The 19,397-nt window shown below is 41.7% G+C and overlaps 1 protein-coding gene across 6 annotated transcripts in view; it reads right to left on the bottom strand.

Moving 5' to 3' along the window:
• Positions 1 to 19,397, bottom strand: part of CDKL5 (cyclin dependent kinase like 5) — a 324,391-nt gene that overhangs the window by 6,826 nt on the left and 298,168 nt on the right. For 4 of the 6 annotated variants that reach the window (XM_075196518.1, XM_075196521.1, XM_075196522.1 and 1 more), the window contains 2 exons: positions 6,948 to 7,044; positions 3,799 to 3,921 (listed from right to left, as the gene is read on the bottom strand). In XM_075196518.1, the coding sequence (XP_075052619.1) occupies positions 3,799 to 3,921; positions 6,948 to 7,044 (220 nt within the window). The remainder of the gene's footprint in view (positions 1 to 3,798; positions 3,922 to 6,947; positions 7,045 to 19,397) is intronic. The other 2 variants (XM_075196523.1, XM_075196524.1) reach the window with 1 other exon arrangement.

Genomic DNA, 19,397 nt, shown 5'->3' with positions numbered 1-19,397 from the left:
CGTACTGCTTTCCACAAGGACACTCTATCAAATATATCACCCCCTTCATGTCACAGGTGATTTTTTCTCTGATTGTGTGGGTGGCACCAGTAACAGTAGAGGTGAATGTGCTGATGGGCTTAGTGCCCCTCATATGGCTAATCTTACAGGCATGACATCTTGTACAATGAAAAAACCCTTTTTTGGCCTCTCCTAACCATGTAGTACTAGGCGTTGGTACAGTGGTTGGAATACTACTTGTCACAAGGGCATTCTTTAAGTTGTTGGCTTTTTTGTAAATGAACCTTGGTTTGTTAGGTAAGATCTCCCTCAATCTCTCATCTCCCAAAAGGATGTTCCAATGTTTACAGATGATTTTCTCTATCTTTTTGGAATCCCTACTATATCTGGTGATGAAAGAGGGGGCATCAAACTGTTCAAAGGACTTTGTTGTTTTCTTAGTTAAGAGATTTTCTCTGTCTTCTTTTCTGACCTCTACAAGCAGGGCCGGTGCTAGGGTCCATGGCGCTCTAGACACTTTGTCAAAATCAGCGCCCCCCCCCCCCCTGCAAAAATCGGCACCCCCCCCCGCCCCGCAGGAACACTTTGAAAATCGCCTCCCTCCTCCCCACTTCTTTCCTTACCTTGCCTCAACACCGCCGCCTCTCTGCTCCCCTCCACTCACTGACACTGTCTGGCCGTGGTGATGATGTCACAGCCCGACAGTCAGTGAATGGAGGGGAGGAGACAGAGCAGAGAGGCGGCGGTGGTGAGCAATAGCCTCTTCCACCCTCCCCGTGGATGTATCTGAAGCTGTGCGGCGGCCGTGAAAGGTATGGTCAGCGGTCGCCGGACAGTTTTAAAGTAATTTTCATTCTGTGGCGCCCTCCAGAGCCCGGCACCCTAGGCAAGTGCCTTACCTTGCCTAATGGGAGCACCGGGCCTGCCTACAAGGGCTCTTTCTACAGAGGTGCTATCGTAGCTACGATAGCACCTCTGTAGAAAGAGCCCTTTTGGGAGATGAGAGATTGAGGGAGATCTTACCTAACTAACCAAGGTTCATTTACAAAAAAGCCAACAACTTAAAGAATGCCCTTGTGACAAGTAGTATTCCAACCACTGTACCAACGCCTAGTACTACATGGTTAGGAGAGGCCAAAAAAGGGTTTTTTCATTGTACAAGATGTCATGCCTGTAAGATTAGCCATATGAGGGGCACTAAGCCCATCAGCACATTCACCTCTACTGTTACTGGTGCCACCCACACAATCAGAGAAAAAATCACCTGTGACATGAAGGGGGTGATATATTTGATAGAGTGTCCTTGTGGCAAGCAGTACGTGGGAAGGACTGCAAGAGAACTACATATCCGCATTAGTGAACATCATAGGAATATAAAAAAGGGGTTTGAGGCACACAGTGTCTCAAACCACTTCTCTCTCTTCCATAATAAAGATCCTTCATTGCTAAAGTTTTTGGGCATTTGCAAAGTGAAGAAATCATGGAGAGGGGGAGATTTCATTCGATCCATGTCACGTGAAGAAAGCAAATGGATCTACACTTTGAAGACACTAACACCGCGAGGTCTAAACATCGACTTTGAACTTAATAGTTTTCTGTAACATACTAAACTTTTCCTTTTTTTCTGATTCAGATGGTTATTAATTCAATAAAAGGTTCTTCCTGCGATTTATAACATTCTTCGTCCCCCATAAGGAACAGCATATACACTCAAACAGATTCAGTATAAACTGCTGTAACCTGTATAGCCTTAATTGGCACATCTGATCATAAAATGGCTTTTATTGGTCCATCCGTTTTTAAAACAACTACAAAAAGAGGCATAGTGGCTCTAGCCCTCTACACATCCCTGAGGAAGCCCATCATTGGGTGAAACGCGTAGGGTATCGATCCCAAACGGATTAACCAACATTCACTAGCATCTCCAACTTTACACTTTCAAGCCGGCTGCACGGACCGGACATACTTCACCGCATGCGCATGCGTGAACTACGGACTTTCACTTTGGCAGCTGGATGCCAAGCAGCGTGGAACAAGGCTTCTACAGCGGCTTCCCCGAACGGACATCTGAGAAGTGGATCTTCTAGGAGCGGGGTGAGTCTACCATCTCTTTTCCCCTCCTGTGATGTATCGGAGCTGCTATCACAATATCATTGTACACTGACTTTTATATCCATTTTACTATTTGACTGTTTATTGTGCAATCAGCACGGAAACTCTATGCAGCACATGTGACTCATCACCCACTATTGTTTGGGGCCTTGTTTTTATGGTGACTGCACCAATACATTGGACTTCGCTACCATTGCTGCCAACAAACCTACTGAGCAGAATGGGTGTCCATTCAGCATTACATATGTCAGCATGATTGATATGTGCTTGTTGTTTTATTATCAGTGAAACATTGTGAGATACAATACACATCTTTATTTCATCTCCGCGATTTAATAAACATCTATTACATATTCCTTTATTGTTCCATCACTACAGGCGCCTGGGGATTACCCCAAGTCTTTTCTTGTGGTTCTCTATATTACAACCAGGGGGAGGGGTCCCCCCTTTACAGTGTCCCCGTTTTTGGCAGCCATTTCCTATCTATACTGGTTGTTTGCGCAGGTATTACCCCACAAAAAGTCACAGTTATGCCCCTAATCTGCCATTAGGAGGGGACTTCCTCAATCTGCCCCAGTTCTCCCACTGATTGGTGCTAATTCTTGTACCCCCACAGACGCTGTCATCTTGGCTTGCAAATCCATGCTCTTACTCGTAAACAAGGGTGCATCTGCACAATAACTGCCATGTGGCATCAGCAAAGGCCATTTGCACAGCGGGACTGCACTTTTGCACATTCGTAAATGATCCTTTTAGGATTGAAAATGTTACAATGTAAGGCAGGCCATAAAATAAATTATTTAGTAAATGGTTTTTCTGAATAGTATCATAATAGTCTGCACATGCATTATATGTTTTATGGATATGTAGGAGAAATATACATGCTGCACTACAAACTCATCATCATGAATATTTATTTATGTAGTGCCAGAAGATTCCACAAAATCTGATGCCAAAGCAAATAAAAGATACAATTCATCCCTGCGCTGTAGAAATGAAGCAAATGCAAAGACTACATGGGGATATTTATAAAAAATGTTTCAGTGCTGTTACCGATGGCAACCAATCACATATATAGAAAGCAATCAGTCCACCTAGTCACTTTGCCCTCCCTTTAATGTGACTCAGACTTTCCCCCTACAAATGGGCCCCAGCTGTGTACCCTCCCGCTAAGCACTAATTTTGCTCTCTCTCTATCCATGCAGATTTATATAAAATCAAGCGCTCTTGCACAAAAAAGCTTGATGTCCCCCAAGACCATTGGTGCGGCGGGTTTGCGCTCTTGCAATTTCATAAATGAGCTTTAATGTGCAGTATTCAATGAATAATAAGTAACGGATGTGACCAGCAAATCCAATACAAGGAGTTAACAGTTAATATTTTGTAATGCAGCATGATAATATTCCAAAGGTGTAATGTGTAAAAAAGAAATATATCTGTAACATGTTTGATAGCATGAAAGCTGAGCCGGGCTTCCGATTGCGGCTAAGCCCTGAAACCGGATTTTTTTTTTTTTAATTAGTATGTCTTTTTTTCCATCTGGTTCTGTAAAGGTTCCATCAAACTATGGGAAGAAAGGGATGTTGGAGACAAAGAAACCCTCATGACAGCCCAAATCCATGCTGTTTTTATGTGATGGGAGAGGTATTAATGTTTTATTGCCAGCTTATTTAAAGAAAATTATACCATTGGCAGACTGACTACAGGCAGCTTTTTCAAAGAAGAACTATGCTTTATATTGTTCTTTGAACTAAAGAGTGGAAAGAGGCTTTTCTTGATGATCGGTTTCTCAGAGTCTGTGGATTCTGTCTGCAATATAAGATACAAATAAACTAATTGCACAGATACAGCATTAGTACTGATGTCTATTATTCATTAGGTGATGATGACATCCATTGCTTTTTATGACTCCATAGTTAAAAGAGATGTCCACCCATAGTAAATATTTAACTCCTACAACCCTCTTGGAATTAAGGTGTCCTACAGCAACATTCTGAAGGGGCCACATCCCGTCTTCAACCCCCTCCCCCTTTAAACTCTGATTTCTGAGGTGAGCGTGATTTGCGCAGCCATGTTTATTTGCCTAGGCAACTCTGCTCTTATATATTGTTTTCATCATCACAGCAGGCAGTGTAAATTCTGTCAGCAGCATTCACAGAGCTAAGCAGTGTCTGTGCTTCAGGACCTTAGCACTTATGCTGCGTGCGATGTGTAATAGTACAGTGTTCATACATGGGGGCACAAAGCTCCCAATGCTTCTAGTCTAGGGGCCTCTTGTGCCTCTGGGCCCCACAGTAGTCACATAGTACGTTACGGCTATTATTACACACCTGCCCCTTGCAGCAAGAGAATGACCTGTTATATAAGGGGCGCAGTGGTCCGCACAGTCTACTAGTTAGGGGGAGGGAGATTTACCATTTAATATTTATTTGTATAGACATCTCCTTTAACTGCTGCCCCTAAATTAGATGGCCACTGAATTTCTTTTCAGTTCATATCCCCCAACAATATTAATAATATTTGCTTTGCTAAACATTGCTTTTGGATTTCCACATTCCACTTGATTTTTCAAATCCCCTCCTTACTCAATAATGATATTTTGGTGAGGGTCCATCCCCTGGGATCCCCACCATTTGTTCTACTTAGCAGGGTCCCAGCACTCACATATCTGATGTTTCTGGAGCGGGACAGATCCGACACAATGGCTATAAATGAAAGCCAGGGAAGGAATAACCAGCAAGTTCTATTATAGGGAAGGGAGGGATCTGGTTAAAATGAAGTGATAAAAGTGGAATTCCCTTGTAATTAAAAAAACAACAACATATAATGTATCACTTTCTATACAAGATGAACTGTTCACAGTACTAATATATATATATATATATATATATATATATATATATATATATATATATATATATATATATATATATATGTATATATTTTTTACACAGAGCAAACTTTCTTAGAAAAAGCGATAGAACTGTTTACATTGTATGTTAATACCTTATATTTTTATATATTTTATATGTGCAATTGTGAGTGCTACAACATACTGAATCAAGTTATATTTCAATCTTTGCAGTCTATTAATGGGTTATTTACCAAAATGATAGCTACATGTATTTTGTTTGTACGAATTTCCTGCAATTTTAGATATTGTAATAAAGATTGTGATATTTGGTATATACTAAATTTCTGACATTTGGACTATTGCACGAACTCCTTTGTGCACTGTTCCCTCTATGTTGAATAAAGGGACACATAATGCTACTGCCCATGACAGCCTGCAACATAAATCTTACAGCTCATGGATCTGCCTAAAATGAGGTAAACTAACACAGGTGTTTCTACTAGCAGGGTTTTATTGGGCACACGTCAAGATAGGGTATAAAATGTATTTATGCACCTTGGCACTATGCAAAATTCCCTTTAGTCAAGTGGACCTCATCTATGGTAGCACTGTGTAACATCATATCTGGCCCAGTGGACCTCATTTATGGTAGCACTGTGCAACATTGTATCTGATCCAGTGGACCTCATTTATGGTAGCACTGTGTAACATCGTATCTGGCCCAGTGGACCTCATCTATGGTAGCACTGTGTAACATCATATCTGGCCCAGTGGACCTCATCTATGGTAGCACTGTGTAACATCATATCTGGCCCAGTGGACCTCATCTATGGTAGCACTGTGTAACATCATATCTGGCCCAGTGGACCTCATCTATGGTAGCACTGTGTAACATCGTATCTGGCCCAGTGGACCTCATCTATGGTAGCACTGTGTAACATCATATCTGGCCCAGTGGACCTCATCTATGGTAGCACTGTGTAACATCATATCTGGTCCCATGGACCTCATCTATGGTAGCACAGTGTAACATCGTCTATGGTCTAATGGACTTAATTTATGGCTATTCTATTTATTTACTAATAGAAATTGAGATTCATGAAATGCCTAGTAATTCTACAAAAGGTCAGGCACATTTTGCCATTTGCCTCAAATCAGGTCAAAGGAGTGTATGGAGCCTTCTAGGTGTAACGATTTAGCAGCAATAATATTATTCATTTTCAATAGGCATGTAATGTAAGAGCAGAACTTGGAGTCAGAGCCAAAGAGAAGGGAAAGAAAGAAAGAAAATAACCCTTCTACTTTTTAAAGAGTGTCCACTCTGAACATTGCTAACCTGTGGAATCAGGGTCATACTGGTGATGTGCACGCACACTTGCAAGTTACAAATATAAGTACAACAGTTTCTAAGAAAACCCCTTTTGGAAAATGAACAATCAAGTGATTTTCAACTCTTTCACAATACGTGATTTGCTCTAGTTTGTAGTCAGTTCACTTCTCAAAAGTTAGTGTTAGAGGTCTATCTATTCATATATAATGTGGAGCCAGTAAATATGCATCGCTGCAATTGCTGCGATGCACCATGCTGGGGCTACTCTGGGGTCCCTGGTGAAGTGACCCCTCTGATGTGAACTGTTATTCCTAAATTCCACAGTGAGGGATTCAGTGAAGCTGGAGAGGCTTCAGCTGGATATCATAGAAAATGACAGGTAACACCACCTTGAAAATGCATTACCTTTCAAAGCTTCATGGGTTGCAGAAAAGCGGAGTCTCCATACTAATCTATGGGGACTGCTTTAAGAAACTTTAAATGGCTTATGGCAGGAGAAATCAAAGATACCTTTTGTGATTACCAGTTTATGGACAAAACTGCTGTTTTCTCAGTTTTAATGGCTGACTGCAGTTTGACACATAGACTGTTTAGTGAGAAACAGCACTTCATAGAAAAAAAATAAGCTACAAAAAAAAATACAAAACTCACAGCTTGGGATTTCTTCTTTTTCTTTTTTATGACCCGGAAAAAACTTTGCTTTTCCTTGTCTTTAATTTGCTCTGAATGGCTTTTTTCTGCTCCTTTCCTGTAGGGAAAAAAACCAATATATTACTTACAATTGTTAATGAATTTATATGCTATATTTATTTCCTACTTTTTGCCCAGTATCTATTAAAGCACCAGGCTATGACAGCCTCCTGTGATACAGTGCCCAGCCAAAGGTTCAATAGATCATACCTACTATAAGGACAGTGCCAACAGCACGAATGTTACTAACTTCAAATGCCAGGTGGACCCTGGATGCAGCTAGATGCATTTTCATTTCAATATATCCAGCATTAGAAGTCAGTATTAATAATGCAGTCCTCATAGTAATCAGAAGATCAGTATTCTGAGTGCTGTTCATGATCTCTTCACCTTCCTCTAAGCTCAGTGCACAGCAATGCAACACAAGTGATTATAGCTAACTGTGAATAAATGCCATTAATATGGACATACACTGAGCAAAGTAAGCTGTAGTAAACAAATGCAAAGTAAGGGACATAAATAAGGTGGACATTTGAACAAAAGTAGCAAGAAAACCAAATTGTAGGTGTGATAATACAAACTGGACAGGGATTAAAACATTAATTCATAGATAAGTGCAGGGGAGGGCTGGCAAATCTTAGCCCGGGGGCAAAACTCGACTCATCAGCCTATTATGAACATTTTAAAGGAACAAAAATACAGGTGGACCAGTGACCCAGCCCAACTTAGTCCACTATGGAACTGGACCGGGGACCCTGCCTCCCAGCCCAGGCTGCCCCTGGATAAGTGTGTACCATATTTATTTATATTGTCATCAGAAACTAGTATGGGGTTTGCTAGGTAAATTATTTATTAATGGCAAAAAAATAATTAACTCTGCAATTTACAAATATAACCTGCAAATACCCAACAGTATCCGGCAGCATAGAAGGCATAGCTATAGGTTATTATTGTATATGAAATATTAATATTATTATCTTTTTATTATGATTATCTTCATCATCAGTGTTCTCCCCAGCAGCTATTTTCTGGGTGTTCCACCCGTCTCTCTGAGCTCAACAGAGTCCTATTATAATAGAATAAACCATTGTTTCTACTATTATAACAGGCACTATGTGAGCACTACAGCCAGCAGTGTGTGTTAGACCACTGACCACCAGTCTGACCAGTCCTGGCAGGTGTGGGCTATAACCTCCAACATTATTCATTACTACTGCAAAATATTATATCTGCCCCGACCCAGCTGGCAAAATTTTCTGGGGAGAACAATGTTTATGCTTTATTTATATAATGTCACCATATTATATTACTTTGTATGGGCATAAATCACACAATTCAGACATAACCCTAAGAGGTAGATGATTCAATTCGCATGATTAATGTTAGCACTGTAACTTTAACACGGATTTCTGTTCGTGGGTCAGCCTAAAGAACGCCATGGGGAATTGAATCTCCCCCATAATGTGCAGCTCAGGGGGTGTGGTTAACTTGCATTTCCGCGCCCTTACTATATTGCAATTCCATGTGAATGCCCCTAATCCTGCTCTTGAAATCTTGAAACACAAATGCTAGAAACATGCAGCTCAAAACACAAGTGCAATCTGTGGGCATGCACTATGGCAAGATTGATGTGATGCGCAAAACTAAGATATGCATATGCCCTTGTGTCCAACTCAAAATCACTCTCACAAAGCACAACTAAGCACACGATTAGGTCATATTTACCAATCTTTACACCTCCGGGAGGACGGAAAAGGGTAAATCGCATCATTGAGGCTCCCATCCTGCCCACTTCACTAGGAAGTGGGTAGTATTCAGGAGAATGGTCTGCTCTCGTGGGAGTCCGGGAGACCTACCTGGAATTCGAGAGTCTACCGGACATTCCAAGAGAGTGGAAAATATAGTTTATATATGTTTCCAGTGTCTGTTCAGGACATTCACCTAGGTTCAGTTTAAGCATTTCCCCTCCTCCCTTATTTTTTTGCTGCAGAGCTCCATCATATCATACATCATAATGAAAGTAACTCATGTAATAAACACTGTTCTGTCAGTATGATCTTTACTGCTTCTCATAAAACACAGGAGGCTATTTATCAAAGGGAGAAAAGCCCTACCTTCAGCAAAAAGAGTTTTCCCTGGAGATAGGTTGGGAGAAATTAAAAAAGCTTTATCAATGGATTAAAGTGCTATGGCCAGCAGATAGCCAACTTGTGCCATCCCCACAGGGGCAGCAAACATGCACAATCTATCAAGTGGTGAAAAAGTAAACTTTTCTACGATTTGGGGTTTTACCTCTACAGAAGTCAATAAGACAGTATAGGTCTCTGGCCTGCCAGAGGAGAATCAGTGAAGAGGGAGCTCAACTCTTACTGGTCCTTCCTTTGCAGGCTGCTTGCTCCTCCTGTCTTCTATGAGCTGGCACAGCAATACCATATTGAGCAATTAGAGTAGGCATGTCACAGATATACATAAACAAATGTATTACACTGGTAGATCTGTATAGTGATGAGGATACATTATTCCCAATTTCTTTTTTCCTCTATATTGCTGATCATTTTATTTTTCAATACATGTTCATTTTAAATAAATAATAGCTCAGTTTAAAGTAGCTGCGAAAATTAGCTGTAACTTTATTAACACAGCGTGCAAAACAAACTCACTGGGACAGCCACTTTGTTGACACTGTAATGGCTAGATAACATTGATAAATTGTGAAATAAGAATAAACATTTGTTATCACTAGAATGGGCCACAGTTTGATAAATAAGTCCTACAAGCACTCTGCTCACTGAATTTTAAGCAATGCATGATTTATTTAAAAAAACAAAACAAAACAAACAATGACCTTGTTAGAGTTTAGTATGACTGCACCTTTAAGCAGATTAACGACATGACTCTCCTTTTCTCTTAAAATCCTTGGAGTTTCAGAGATGATAGCTTGTTCAATTATTCACAGCATTAACTCAGCAACTATGGCAGGAATCCCGAGAGTAATGACTGCTAAGAGTCACAACCAGTGACCTCATTTTGAAGCTTCCCTTCCTGACATGGGAAAACACACTTATTATCTTAGCTCCACTTGTTTAAATTCATCAGGCAACTGCTGTGCGTGTATCAAGGCTGCAATAAATAATAAAGCAGAGAGGAGATGGAGGCAACGCACCTTTTGTCTACCGCAATAGGGAGCCGCTATTATGACTACATGTGATTTAATAACTTGGATGTTAGTGGAGCAGAGAGTTAACTTCATCATGTTTCTTAACACTGGACACTTGCAATAGTTTTGTCAAAAGCACTCTGAAGTCAGAATACAATTTCATTGTTTTTAAGGGTTATAACAAAAATTAGCAATTGGTGCTGAGTAGTAACTAGGCTGCTTACTTGGTCACAACTCTCACCCTCTTTAATTAACCCCCTCAATCCATGTAGTACTTTGGTGGTACCGCACCTAAATCTCTCTCCCCCAAGAAAAAGTACCTTGGTCTGGCTTGATAGGCCAGCATTGACAGGCTAGAACTAGGGTGAAAGCAGTGACTGCTCATTGCCCATGGCTTTTGGCCCATCCACCCATGTACGGTCCCATACAAGCTGTATTGTAAGTAGGGGGGGGGGGAGAGAACAGATGACTGCGGAAACCCAACGGTCCGCTTGGTAACACCCCACTAGGCTGCTGTTCAGAGACTCCATGAGAAGAACCCAAGCAGTTGCTGCTGCAATGGGACACAAGTTTCCTCTGAGTGGCCCTGAATATAGCATGACTATATTTTCAGTCTCAAGAGAACCATCTGCAACTGAACTAAAGCTGTTCCAAGTTTTTTCTAATTGAGGGCAATATCTGACTTGCATGGTTGAATCCAAGATAACATGAAGCTCTCTTTACTGAGTTAAGACCAGATATTATAAGTTACAGCGCATCCACCATAATGAACAACACAGTATAGAAGAGAAGTAATTTGGTGTATTTGTCCTTACATACGTAATAAGAAAATACACAGAATAAGCTCCATGAAGCAGAGCAATATATATTATGGACAAAAGTACGTGGACACCTGTATGTCACATAATATGTGCTTCTTGAACATCTCACTCCAAAACCATGGGTATTAATATGAAGTGGTGTTCCCCATTTGCTGGTGCAGTAAGACTTTCCATTAGATTTTGGAACATGGCTGTGGGGATTCACATTCTTTCAGCCAGTAAAGCATTAGTGAGGTCGAGCGACGCTGTTGGGCAATATAGCCTGGCTTGCAGTCATCGTTCCAATTCGTCCCATGGGGTGGAGGTCACGGCTCTGTGCAGGCCAGCCAGTCTCTTTCACACCAAACTCAAGAAACCATTTTTTAATGAACCTCTGTGCACGAGGCATTGTCATGCTGAAAAAGTAAAAGGCCTTTCCCAAACTGTTTCCACAAAGTTGGAAGCACACATTTCTCTATAGTGTCATTGTATGCTGTAGAATTAAGATTTCCCTTAACTAAAGCTAAGGGGTCCAGGACAAACCATGATACATGGACAGCCCCAGACCATTATTTCTCCACCACCAAACTTTACAGTTGGCAGTACACACTTGCACACAAACACGTGGTGGTCAACGGACTTTACACTTTAACCAACACTCTTACACCGGGCAAGGACCAGGCAAATTTGCTAGTATAAAGCAACTTTTTTTTGTCTTTCTCTGGTTTAACTAGAACTTTGAGTACGAAAAGTTGATGGACATATTTTTGTCAGTATAAGTACACTGCCCATGAAGCATATTAATACATCAGAAAGGCAGTAAAGTGCCTCTGGAAAATGTAATCAATGTTGGCAACTGTCTGCATTGAAGAGAGTGACATATGAAAAAATACACCCACTATTAACAGTTATTAAGGAATTTATATTTAATTTACTGGCAAAATGATTGGCAGATTGGAAAGTGACAAAGTATGAGGGAACACTGAAGCCTGTGTAACAGATTTTGAATGAGTCACATCATTCTAAACAGGACAACGCAATTAATTACTCCGCTTGGAAATATATTTTAACACATTAACCAGAATAAATGCCAATAAAATACATTTATTACTAATTAATAATAATGGATGAATTACAATTTAATAATTAACCTTTAAAATACAAATGTCTGCCCTAACAGCAACCATGGTTTGCTTGGTAACTCAGAAGCATGCCATGGGTTGTCATACACAAATTTTAAGGCCATAACGAGAGTCACCATTTCCTACATGTCATGTGACATATGAACTTCATCGCTCATTAAATCAGAATAGCATTGCTCCGACAAATGGGGGAGGAAAATGTGTTAAACACACAGGTGGCGCTTGATCCCACATTACTTTTGCTTGGAAGCAACATATTGCATTATGAGATCAGAGCTCCAGCATGAAGTATTCACACAGCCCACACAATAGGTTAATCTACGGATGGCTTGTGGTGCTGGTGAGAAGAAATTACCATTCAAATAATCACAGACTAATTTCTGACGAATTCACTGCAGTAATTTGTTGACTTCAGAGTCACTTGTGAGAGAATGAAAAAGAGAAGAAATGCCTCTGCTTAGAAAGGTGACATGTGACACACAGCATTACATGTAGCCCATGTTTTCAATATGATTAATATTCTTCCTTATTTATTAACATTTTTTTAAATAACGCCTACACATTATGCAGAGCTTTACAGAGAATATTTAATCAATCACATCTGTCCCTGCTCCAGTGGAGATTACACATTATGTACATATATTACCAGTGGTTGAAGCGGAAATCGGGAGGAAACCCAAGTAAACATGGGGAAATTATAGAAACTCCACACGGATAGGGCCCTGGTCAGGATGGAACACACAATCCCAGCGCTATGAGACCGCAATGCTAATCACTGTGCATCAGTGATGTCCTGATGTTCATTTTCTGTTACCATTGCAATACCCTTTTTTGGGACTGCAATGCCAGCAAAACAAGAATTCATTATTCACAGAAAACGGTAGTGTACTATCGAAAAAGCAGAGGATAAAATGGAAAAAACTGTCTTCATTGACATAGAACATTTGTAGCACTCTAGCGGGTCTTTAGTGGCAGTGACTGACACACCCCTCCTCACTGAAAAAGAGAGCCACCAACCCCAATGGAGTGAGAGGTGAATTCCCAGTCACAAAAACCCAATGGAAGCAGGACAAGAATGCTTAGTGATAGCATTTACTAGGCAATGTTAATTAAACAATTATAGAACTGTACTTCAATTCCCACCAACCTTATCCATATATCTCCACTACCTTCTCTTCCCTTCTAATGTGCACTATGGAATACCAGATCTGTTTGTAACAAACTTGCATCAATCCTTGATCTATTTGTTTCTAAATCCCTCAAACTCCTTGCCATTACAGAAACTTGGCTCACCTCCTCTGACACTACATCCCCGGCAGCTCTCACCTATGGGGGGACGCTCCCTCAGCCACACTCCCAGACCTGAAAACAGACAAGGTGGTGGAGTAGGCATTCTACTCTCTCTAAGTTGCACCTTCCAAGTCATACCCTCTGAACCATCCCTCTCATTTTCTTCCTTTGAAGTCCAAATTATCTGCCTATATTATCCTCTCCACCTTCGTGTTGCTGTCATTTATCGTCCCCCCGATCCAGTTTCTCAATTCCTTGACAACTTTGCGGCCTGGCTCACTTATTTTCTATCCTTTGACCTGCCTACACTCATACTAAGCGATTTCAGCATTTCCATTGATAATCCTACTGTATCTTCTGCCACTAAACTTCTTTCACTTACTTCCTCCTTTGGTCTCTCCCAATGGACCTCATCTCACACCCACTGTGATGGGCACTCCCTTGTCCTTGTCTTCATCTTGTCTTCTTCCGCTACTGCTCCATCTCTAGTTTCTCCAATTTAGCCTTCCCACTCTCCGACCACAACCTCCTTTCCTTCAGCCTCACCTAACCTCATGCCCAAACCCGCACCCAAATACACACGTACACAACGAAACCTAAGTACTCCTTTTTGTTTATTGTTCTGTACTGTCTCACCCTGTATAGTCTACTGTTTGCTTTGTGTACAGCGCTGCGGAAATCTTGTGGCGCCTAACAAATAAATGATAATAATAATAATACTCAACCTAATCCACTTATCATTTTCTCTAAAACAACTATTTTCTCCAATGACTGCATTGTCCTGTCCTAATCAAGCTGCCTCTATCTATAGCAAAACACTCACTTCAGCCCTAGAGAATGCAGCACCAGCTACTACATATAGTCTACGACGATCCAAACCCCAGCAATGGCACAACAAACAGACCAACTACCTTCAAAAGTGCTCCCGACACTGCAGAGCGCCACTGGGGGAAATCTGGTTCCTATCCCAATTTCCTCCACTATAAATTGATCCTCTCATCTTACAGCACTGCCCTTTTAATTGCCAAACATTCTTCAAATCTCTCATATCCACCCAGTCTTCTAACCCACATCGACTCTTTGCCACCTTCAACTCACTTCTCTGCCCATCTGCACCTCCTCCTCCTTCCTTCCTCACTGCCCATGATTTTACCACCTATTTCAAAGACAAATTGACACCAAGATATTTCATGCCAAATTCCACTCACCCCACTCACTCTACCCAGCTTTATCTACACTCCCCAATCCACCTTTAATTCATTCTCTCCAGTAACTGAAGATAATTCCCTCTCAACTTCTCCGCTCCCTCTCCTCCACTGCATGCCCACCTCTAACTCACCTCTTCAACCGGTCTCTTTCCACTGGCACATTTCCATCCTCCTTTAATTATGCACTCTTTTCACCTATTCTAAAGAAACAATCTCTCGATCCAGCCTCTCTCTCCAACTACCACCCTATTTCTCTCCTTCCCTTTGCCTCCAAACAGCTTGAGCGATTAGTGTACAAACACCTGTCACACTTTCTCTCCTCTCATTCCATTGTCGACTCTCTGCAATCAGGCTTCCGTCCCCAACATTCCACTGAAACTGCTCTCACAAAAGTGACCAATGATCTACTCACTGCAAAATCTATGGGCAATTTCTCTATACTCATTCTCCTGGACCTCTCTGCTGCTTTTGATACTGTTGATCACTCTCGTCACCTAAACAACCCTTTACTCCAGGCTTGTCCAACCCGCGGCCCAACTCGTCTTTGAATGCGGCCCAGCTGTGGCAAGGGGCAGCGCTGTTAATTGGATAAAAAAACCTGGAAAATAAAAAGTAAAGAAAATGATTAACTTGCGGCAGGGCCGGTCCGCCCGTTTGCCCTGCACACAAGCGCCGGCATGTTTTTTTTCATTCATCGCGCATTGGTTTACCTTTTTTATTTTTTGAGCACTTCCCACTGATGGGTATTATGTACCAGGGAAGCAGTGCAGATTCAGGGGGGCCAACGTGACACGTGCCCCCGTCATTACTTTCCGATGCCCTGCTTCCTCCCCTCCTGACTATCGGGCGTGATGTCATCACGTCCCAAAGCTGTCAGTGAGGAGCCACGCTGAGAGGAGCCGCTGCCAGAAGAAAAGAAGACCATAGGAAGGTAAGTGGAGAACGATATGATGAAAGGAACAGCGTGTAGGAATGACAAAGAGGGCACAGAGATGTAGGGAAGGACAGCGTGACGAAGAGCGGAAACAATGCAGTGAATGGAGAGGGCAGTGTGGTGAAGGGGTGAGGGGGAACAAGTGTCACAAAGAGAGAACAAGTGTGACGGTGGCGAGAGCAATGGTAATGGAGGGGAGCGGTGTAATGTAAGAGGAGAGCGGTGTAATGAAGGATGGGAAGTAGTGTGATATAAGAGAGAAGCAGTGTGATGAAGAAGAGGAGCAGTGTGATATAAGAGGGAAGCAGTGTGATATAAGAGGGAAGCAGTGTGACATAAGAGGGAAGCAGTGTGTTGAAGGATGGGAAACAGTGTGATGAAGGAGTGGAACAGTGTGATGAAGGAGTAGAACAGTGTGATGAAGGAGTAGAACAGTGTGAAGAAGGAGTAGAACAGTGTGATGAAGGAGTAGAACAGTGTGATGAAGGAGTAGAACAGTGTGATGAAGGAGTAGAACAGTGTGATGAAGGAGTGGAACTGTGTGATGAAGGAGTGGAACAGTGTGATGAAGGAGTAGAACAGTGTGATGAAGGAGTAGAACAGTGTGATGAAGGAGTAGAACAGTGTGATGAAGGAGTGGAACAGTGTGATGAAGGAGTAGAACAGTGTGATGAAGGAGTGGTACAGTGTGATGAAGGAGTAGAACAGTGTGATGAAGGAGTGGTACAGTGTGATATAGGAGTGGAACAGTGTGATGAAGGAGTGGAACAGTGTGATGAAGGAGTGGAACAGTGTGATGAAGGAGTAGAACAGTGTGATGAAGGAGTAGAACAGTGTGATGAAGGAGTAGAACAGTGTGATGAAGGAGTGGAACAGTGTGATGAAGGAGTGGAACAGTGTGATGAAGGAGTGGAACAGTGTGATGAAGGAGTGGAACAGTGTGATGAAGGAGTGGAACAGTGTGATGAAGGAGTGGAACAGTGTGATGAAGGAGTGGAACAGTGTGATGAAGGAGTGGAACAGTGTGATGAAGGAGTAGAACAGTGTGATGAAGGAGTAGAACAGTGTGATGAAGGAGTGGAACAGTGTGATGAAGGAGTAGAACAGTGTGATGAAGGAGTAGAACAGTGTGATGAAGGAGTAGAACAGTGTGATGAAGGAGTGGAACTGTGTGATGAAGGAGTGGAACAGTGTGATGAAGGAGTAGAACAGTGTGATGAAGGAGTGGTACAGTGTGATGAAGGAGTAGAACAGTGTGATGAAGGAGTAGAACAGTGTGATGAAGGAGTGGTACAGTGTGATGAAGGAGTAGAACAGTGTGATGAAGGAGTGGTACAGTGTGATATAGGAGTGGAACAGTGTGATGAAGGAGTGGAACAGTGTGATGAAGGAGTGGAACAGTGTGATGAAGGAGTAGAACAGTGTGATGAAGGAGTAGAACAGTGTGATGAAGGAGTAGAACAGTGTGATGAAGGAGTGGAACAGTGTGATGAAGGAGTGGAACAGTGTGATGAAGGAGTGGAACAGTGTGATGAAGGAGTGGAACAGTGTGATGAAGGAGTGGAACAGTGTGATGAAGGAGTGGAACAGTGTGATGAAGGAGTGGAACAGTGTGATGAAGGAGTGGAACAGTGTGATGAAGGAGTAGAACAGTGTGATGAAGGAGTAGAACAGTGTGATGAAGGAGTAGAACAGTGTGATGAAGGAGTAGAACAGTGTGATGAAGGAGTAGAACAGTGTGATGAAGGAGTGGAACTGTGTGATGAAGGAGTGGAACAGTGTGATGAAGGAGTAGAACAGTGTGATGAAGGAGTAGAACAGTGTGATGAAGGAGTGGAACTGTGTGATGAAGGAGTGGAACTGTGTGATGAAGGAGTGGAACAGTGTGATGAAGGAGTAGAACAGTGTGATGAAGGAGTGGTACAGTGTGATGAAGGAGTAGAACAGTGTGATGAAGGAGTGGTACAGTGTGATATAGGAGTGGAACAGTGTGATGAAGGAGTGGAACAGTGTGATGAAGGAGTAGAACAGTGTGATGAAGGAGTGGAACAGTGTGATGAAGGAGTGGAACAGTGTGATGAAGGAGTGGAACAGTGTGATGAAGGAGTAGAACAGTGTGATGAAGGAGTAGAACAGTGTGATGAAGGAGTAGAACAGTGTGATGAAGGAGTGGAACAGTGTGATGAAGGAGTGGAACAGTGTGATGAAGGAGTGGAACAGTGTGATGAAGGAGTGGAACAGTGTGATGAAGGAGTGGAACAGTGTGATGAAGGAGTAGAACAGTGTGATGAAGGAGTGGAACAGTGTGATGAAGGAGTGGAACAGTGTGATGAATGAGTAGAACAGTGTGATGAAGGAGTAGAACAGTGTGAAGAAGGAGTAGAACAGTGTGATGAAGGAGTAGAACAGTGTGATGAAGGAGTGGTACAGTGTGATGAAGGAGTGGTACAGTGTGATGAAGGAGTAGAACAGTGTGATGAAGGAGTAGAACAGTGTGATGAAGGAGTAGAACAGTGTGATGAAGGAGTAGAACAGTGTGATGAAGGAGTAGAACAGTGTGATGAAGGAGTGGTACAGTGTGATGAAGGAGTAGAACAGTATGATGAAGGAGTGGTACAGTGTGACAGATGGTTCCTATGTAACAGAATAACATTTAACAGAATAAGATTCTGTATTAAGATGCTGATGACATGCTAATATATACTGTGGTCTGTGAACATAATACCATCCTGTAGTGGCAATACAAATAAGCTTGCAATAAAGTGTACCCATCACTTACATATGTTGAAGGCAGCCATTTTATGGGCTGAGCTGATATTGCAGCCTATCTGTTCGTGGCAAGAAGTGTCATCATATTTTAGTGATTTCCCTTTCTCGCACCAGTGTATCTGATCTTCCCTTGCCAGCGCAAGCCTCTCTACTCTTCTCTTAATATAATGACACGACCATCATTATACTAAATTGGTAATTGGTCCATTGGTAACAATATATTTGTATTATGATGTCCATCCTGTTACTTTTTGTCTGAATGCGCCTGTGCAGGGAAGTATCACAAAAATGTTAAAATGTTTGCTTATTGTCTTGTTATTCCTTTGTGTTTTTATTTTGGTACATATCCCACACGGATGAGTAACAATAGAGCATTATATTTCTTACACGCTATTTCAGCACCTACGATAGGTGAATTCCCTAGACAAAAACATTTTTCTGAAAATTACACACCATAATGGTTTCTCTTTTTTGGGGGGTCCTTCCATGCCAGTTTATTTAAAGTAATAAATAATTCTGCACATATAGTCCTACTCTGAAGGAGGAGACATACTGTACAAAGTATAACCAGCCACAGCCATAATGAAACAGTGTCAAATATGTTAAAATTCTCATTGAAAATAGTAATTAACCAATCATTTGCCGATAGATCTCTGGGAAATACCACCAACATGCAAACACTTTGGATCTGAGTCATTAAGGAAAGCAAAGCATAAAAAGGAGTAACTTTGCAGCTGGACAAAACCTTGTTGCACTGGATAGGATGGGAAGGGGGGGTACATTTAAAATGTGAGGACAGATTTATAGTTGGGGTAGGGCATGTCCTAGATCAACTTTAAATTTCAGTGTAAAAATAAAGCTATCAACTATTTGTGTGCTACATGAATAAGCAGCCAGTATTTAACTTATGTGCAAAATAACAAACTAATTTGCACCCCTTGCATTGTAACATGGTTTGTCTCAGAGAACATTTACTCCTTTTTTTGCCTTACTTTTCTAAATGACTAAGGCCCTTTAAATCAATGCTTTACCCACTTGGTATTTAAGAGTCTGAAATAGGTTAATGCTGAGACAGGATACCCCCTATACACAAACGCTGATGTATGAATCA

Source organism: Mixophyes fleayi, chromosome 2 (assembly GCF_038048845.1).
Source record: "Mixophyes fleayi isolate aMixFle1 chromosome 2, aMixFle1.hap1, whole genome shotgun sequence".
NCBI lineage: Eukaryota > Metazoa > Chordata > Amphibia > Anura > Limnodynastidae > Mixophyes > Mixophyes fleayi.
The sequence above is the reverse complement of the archived record's forward strand: the minus strand, read 5'-3'. Positions and strand labels throughout refer to the sequence as shown.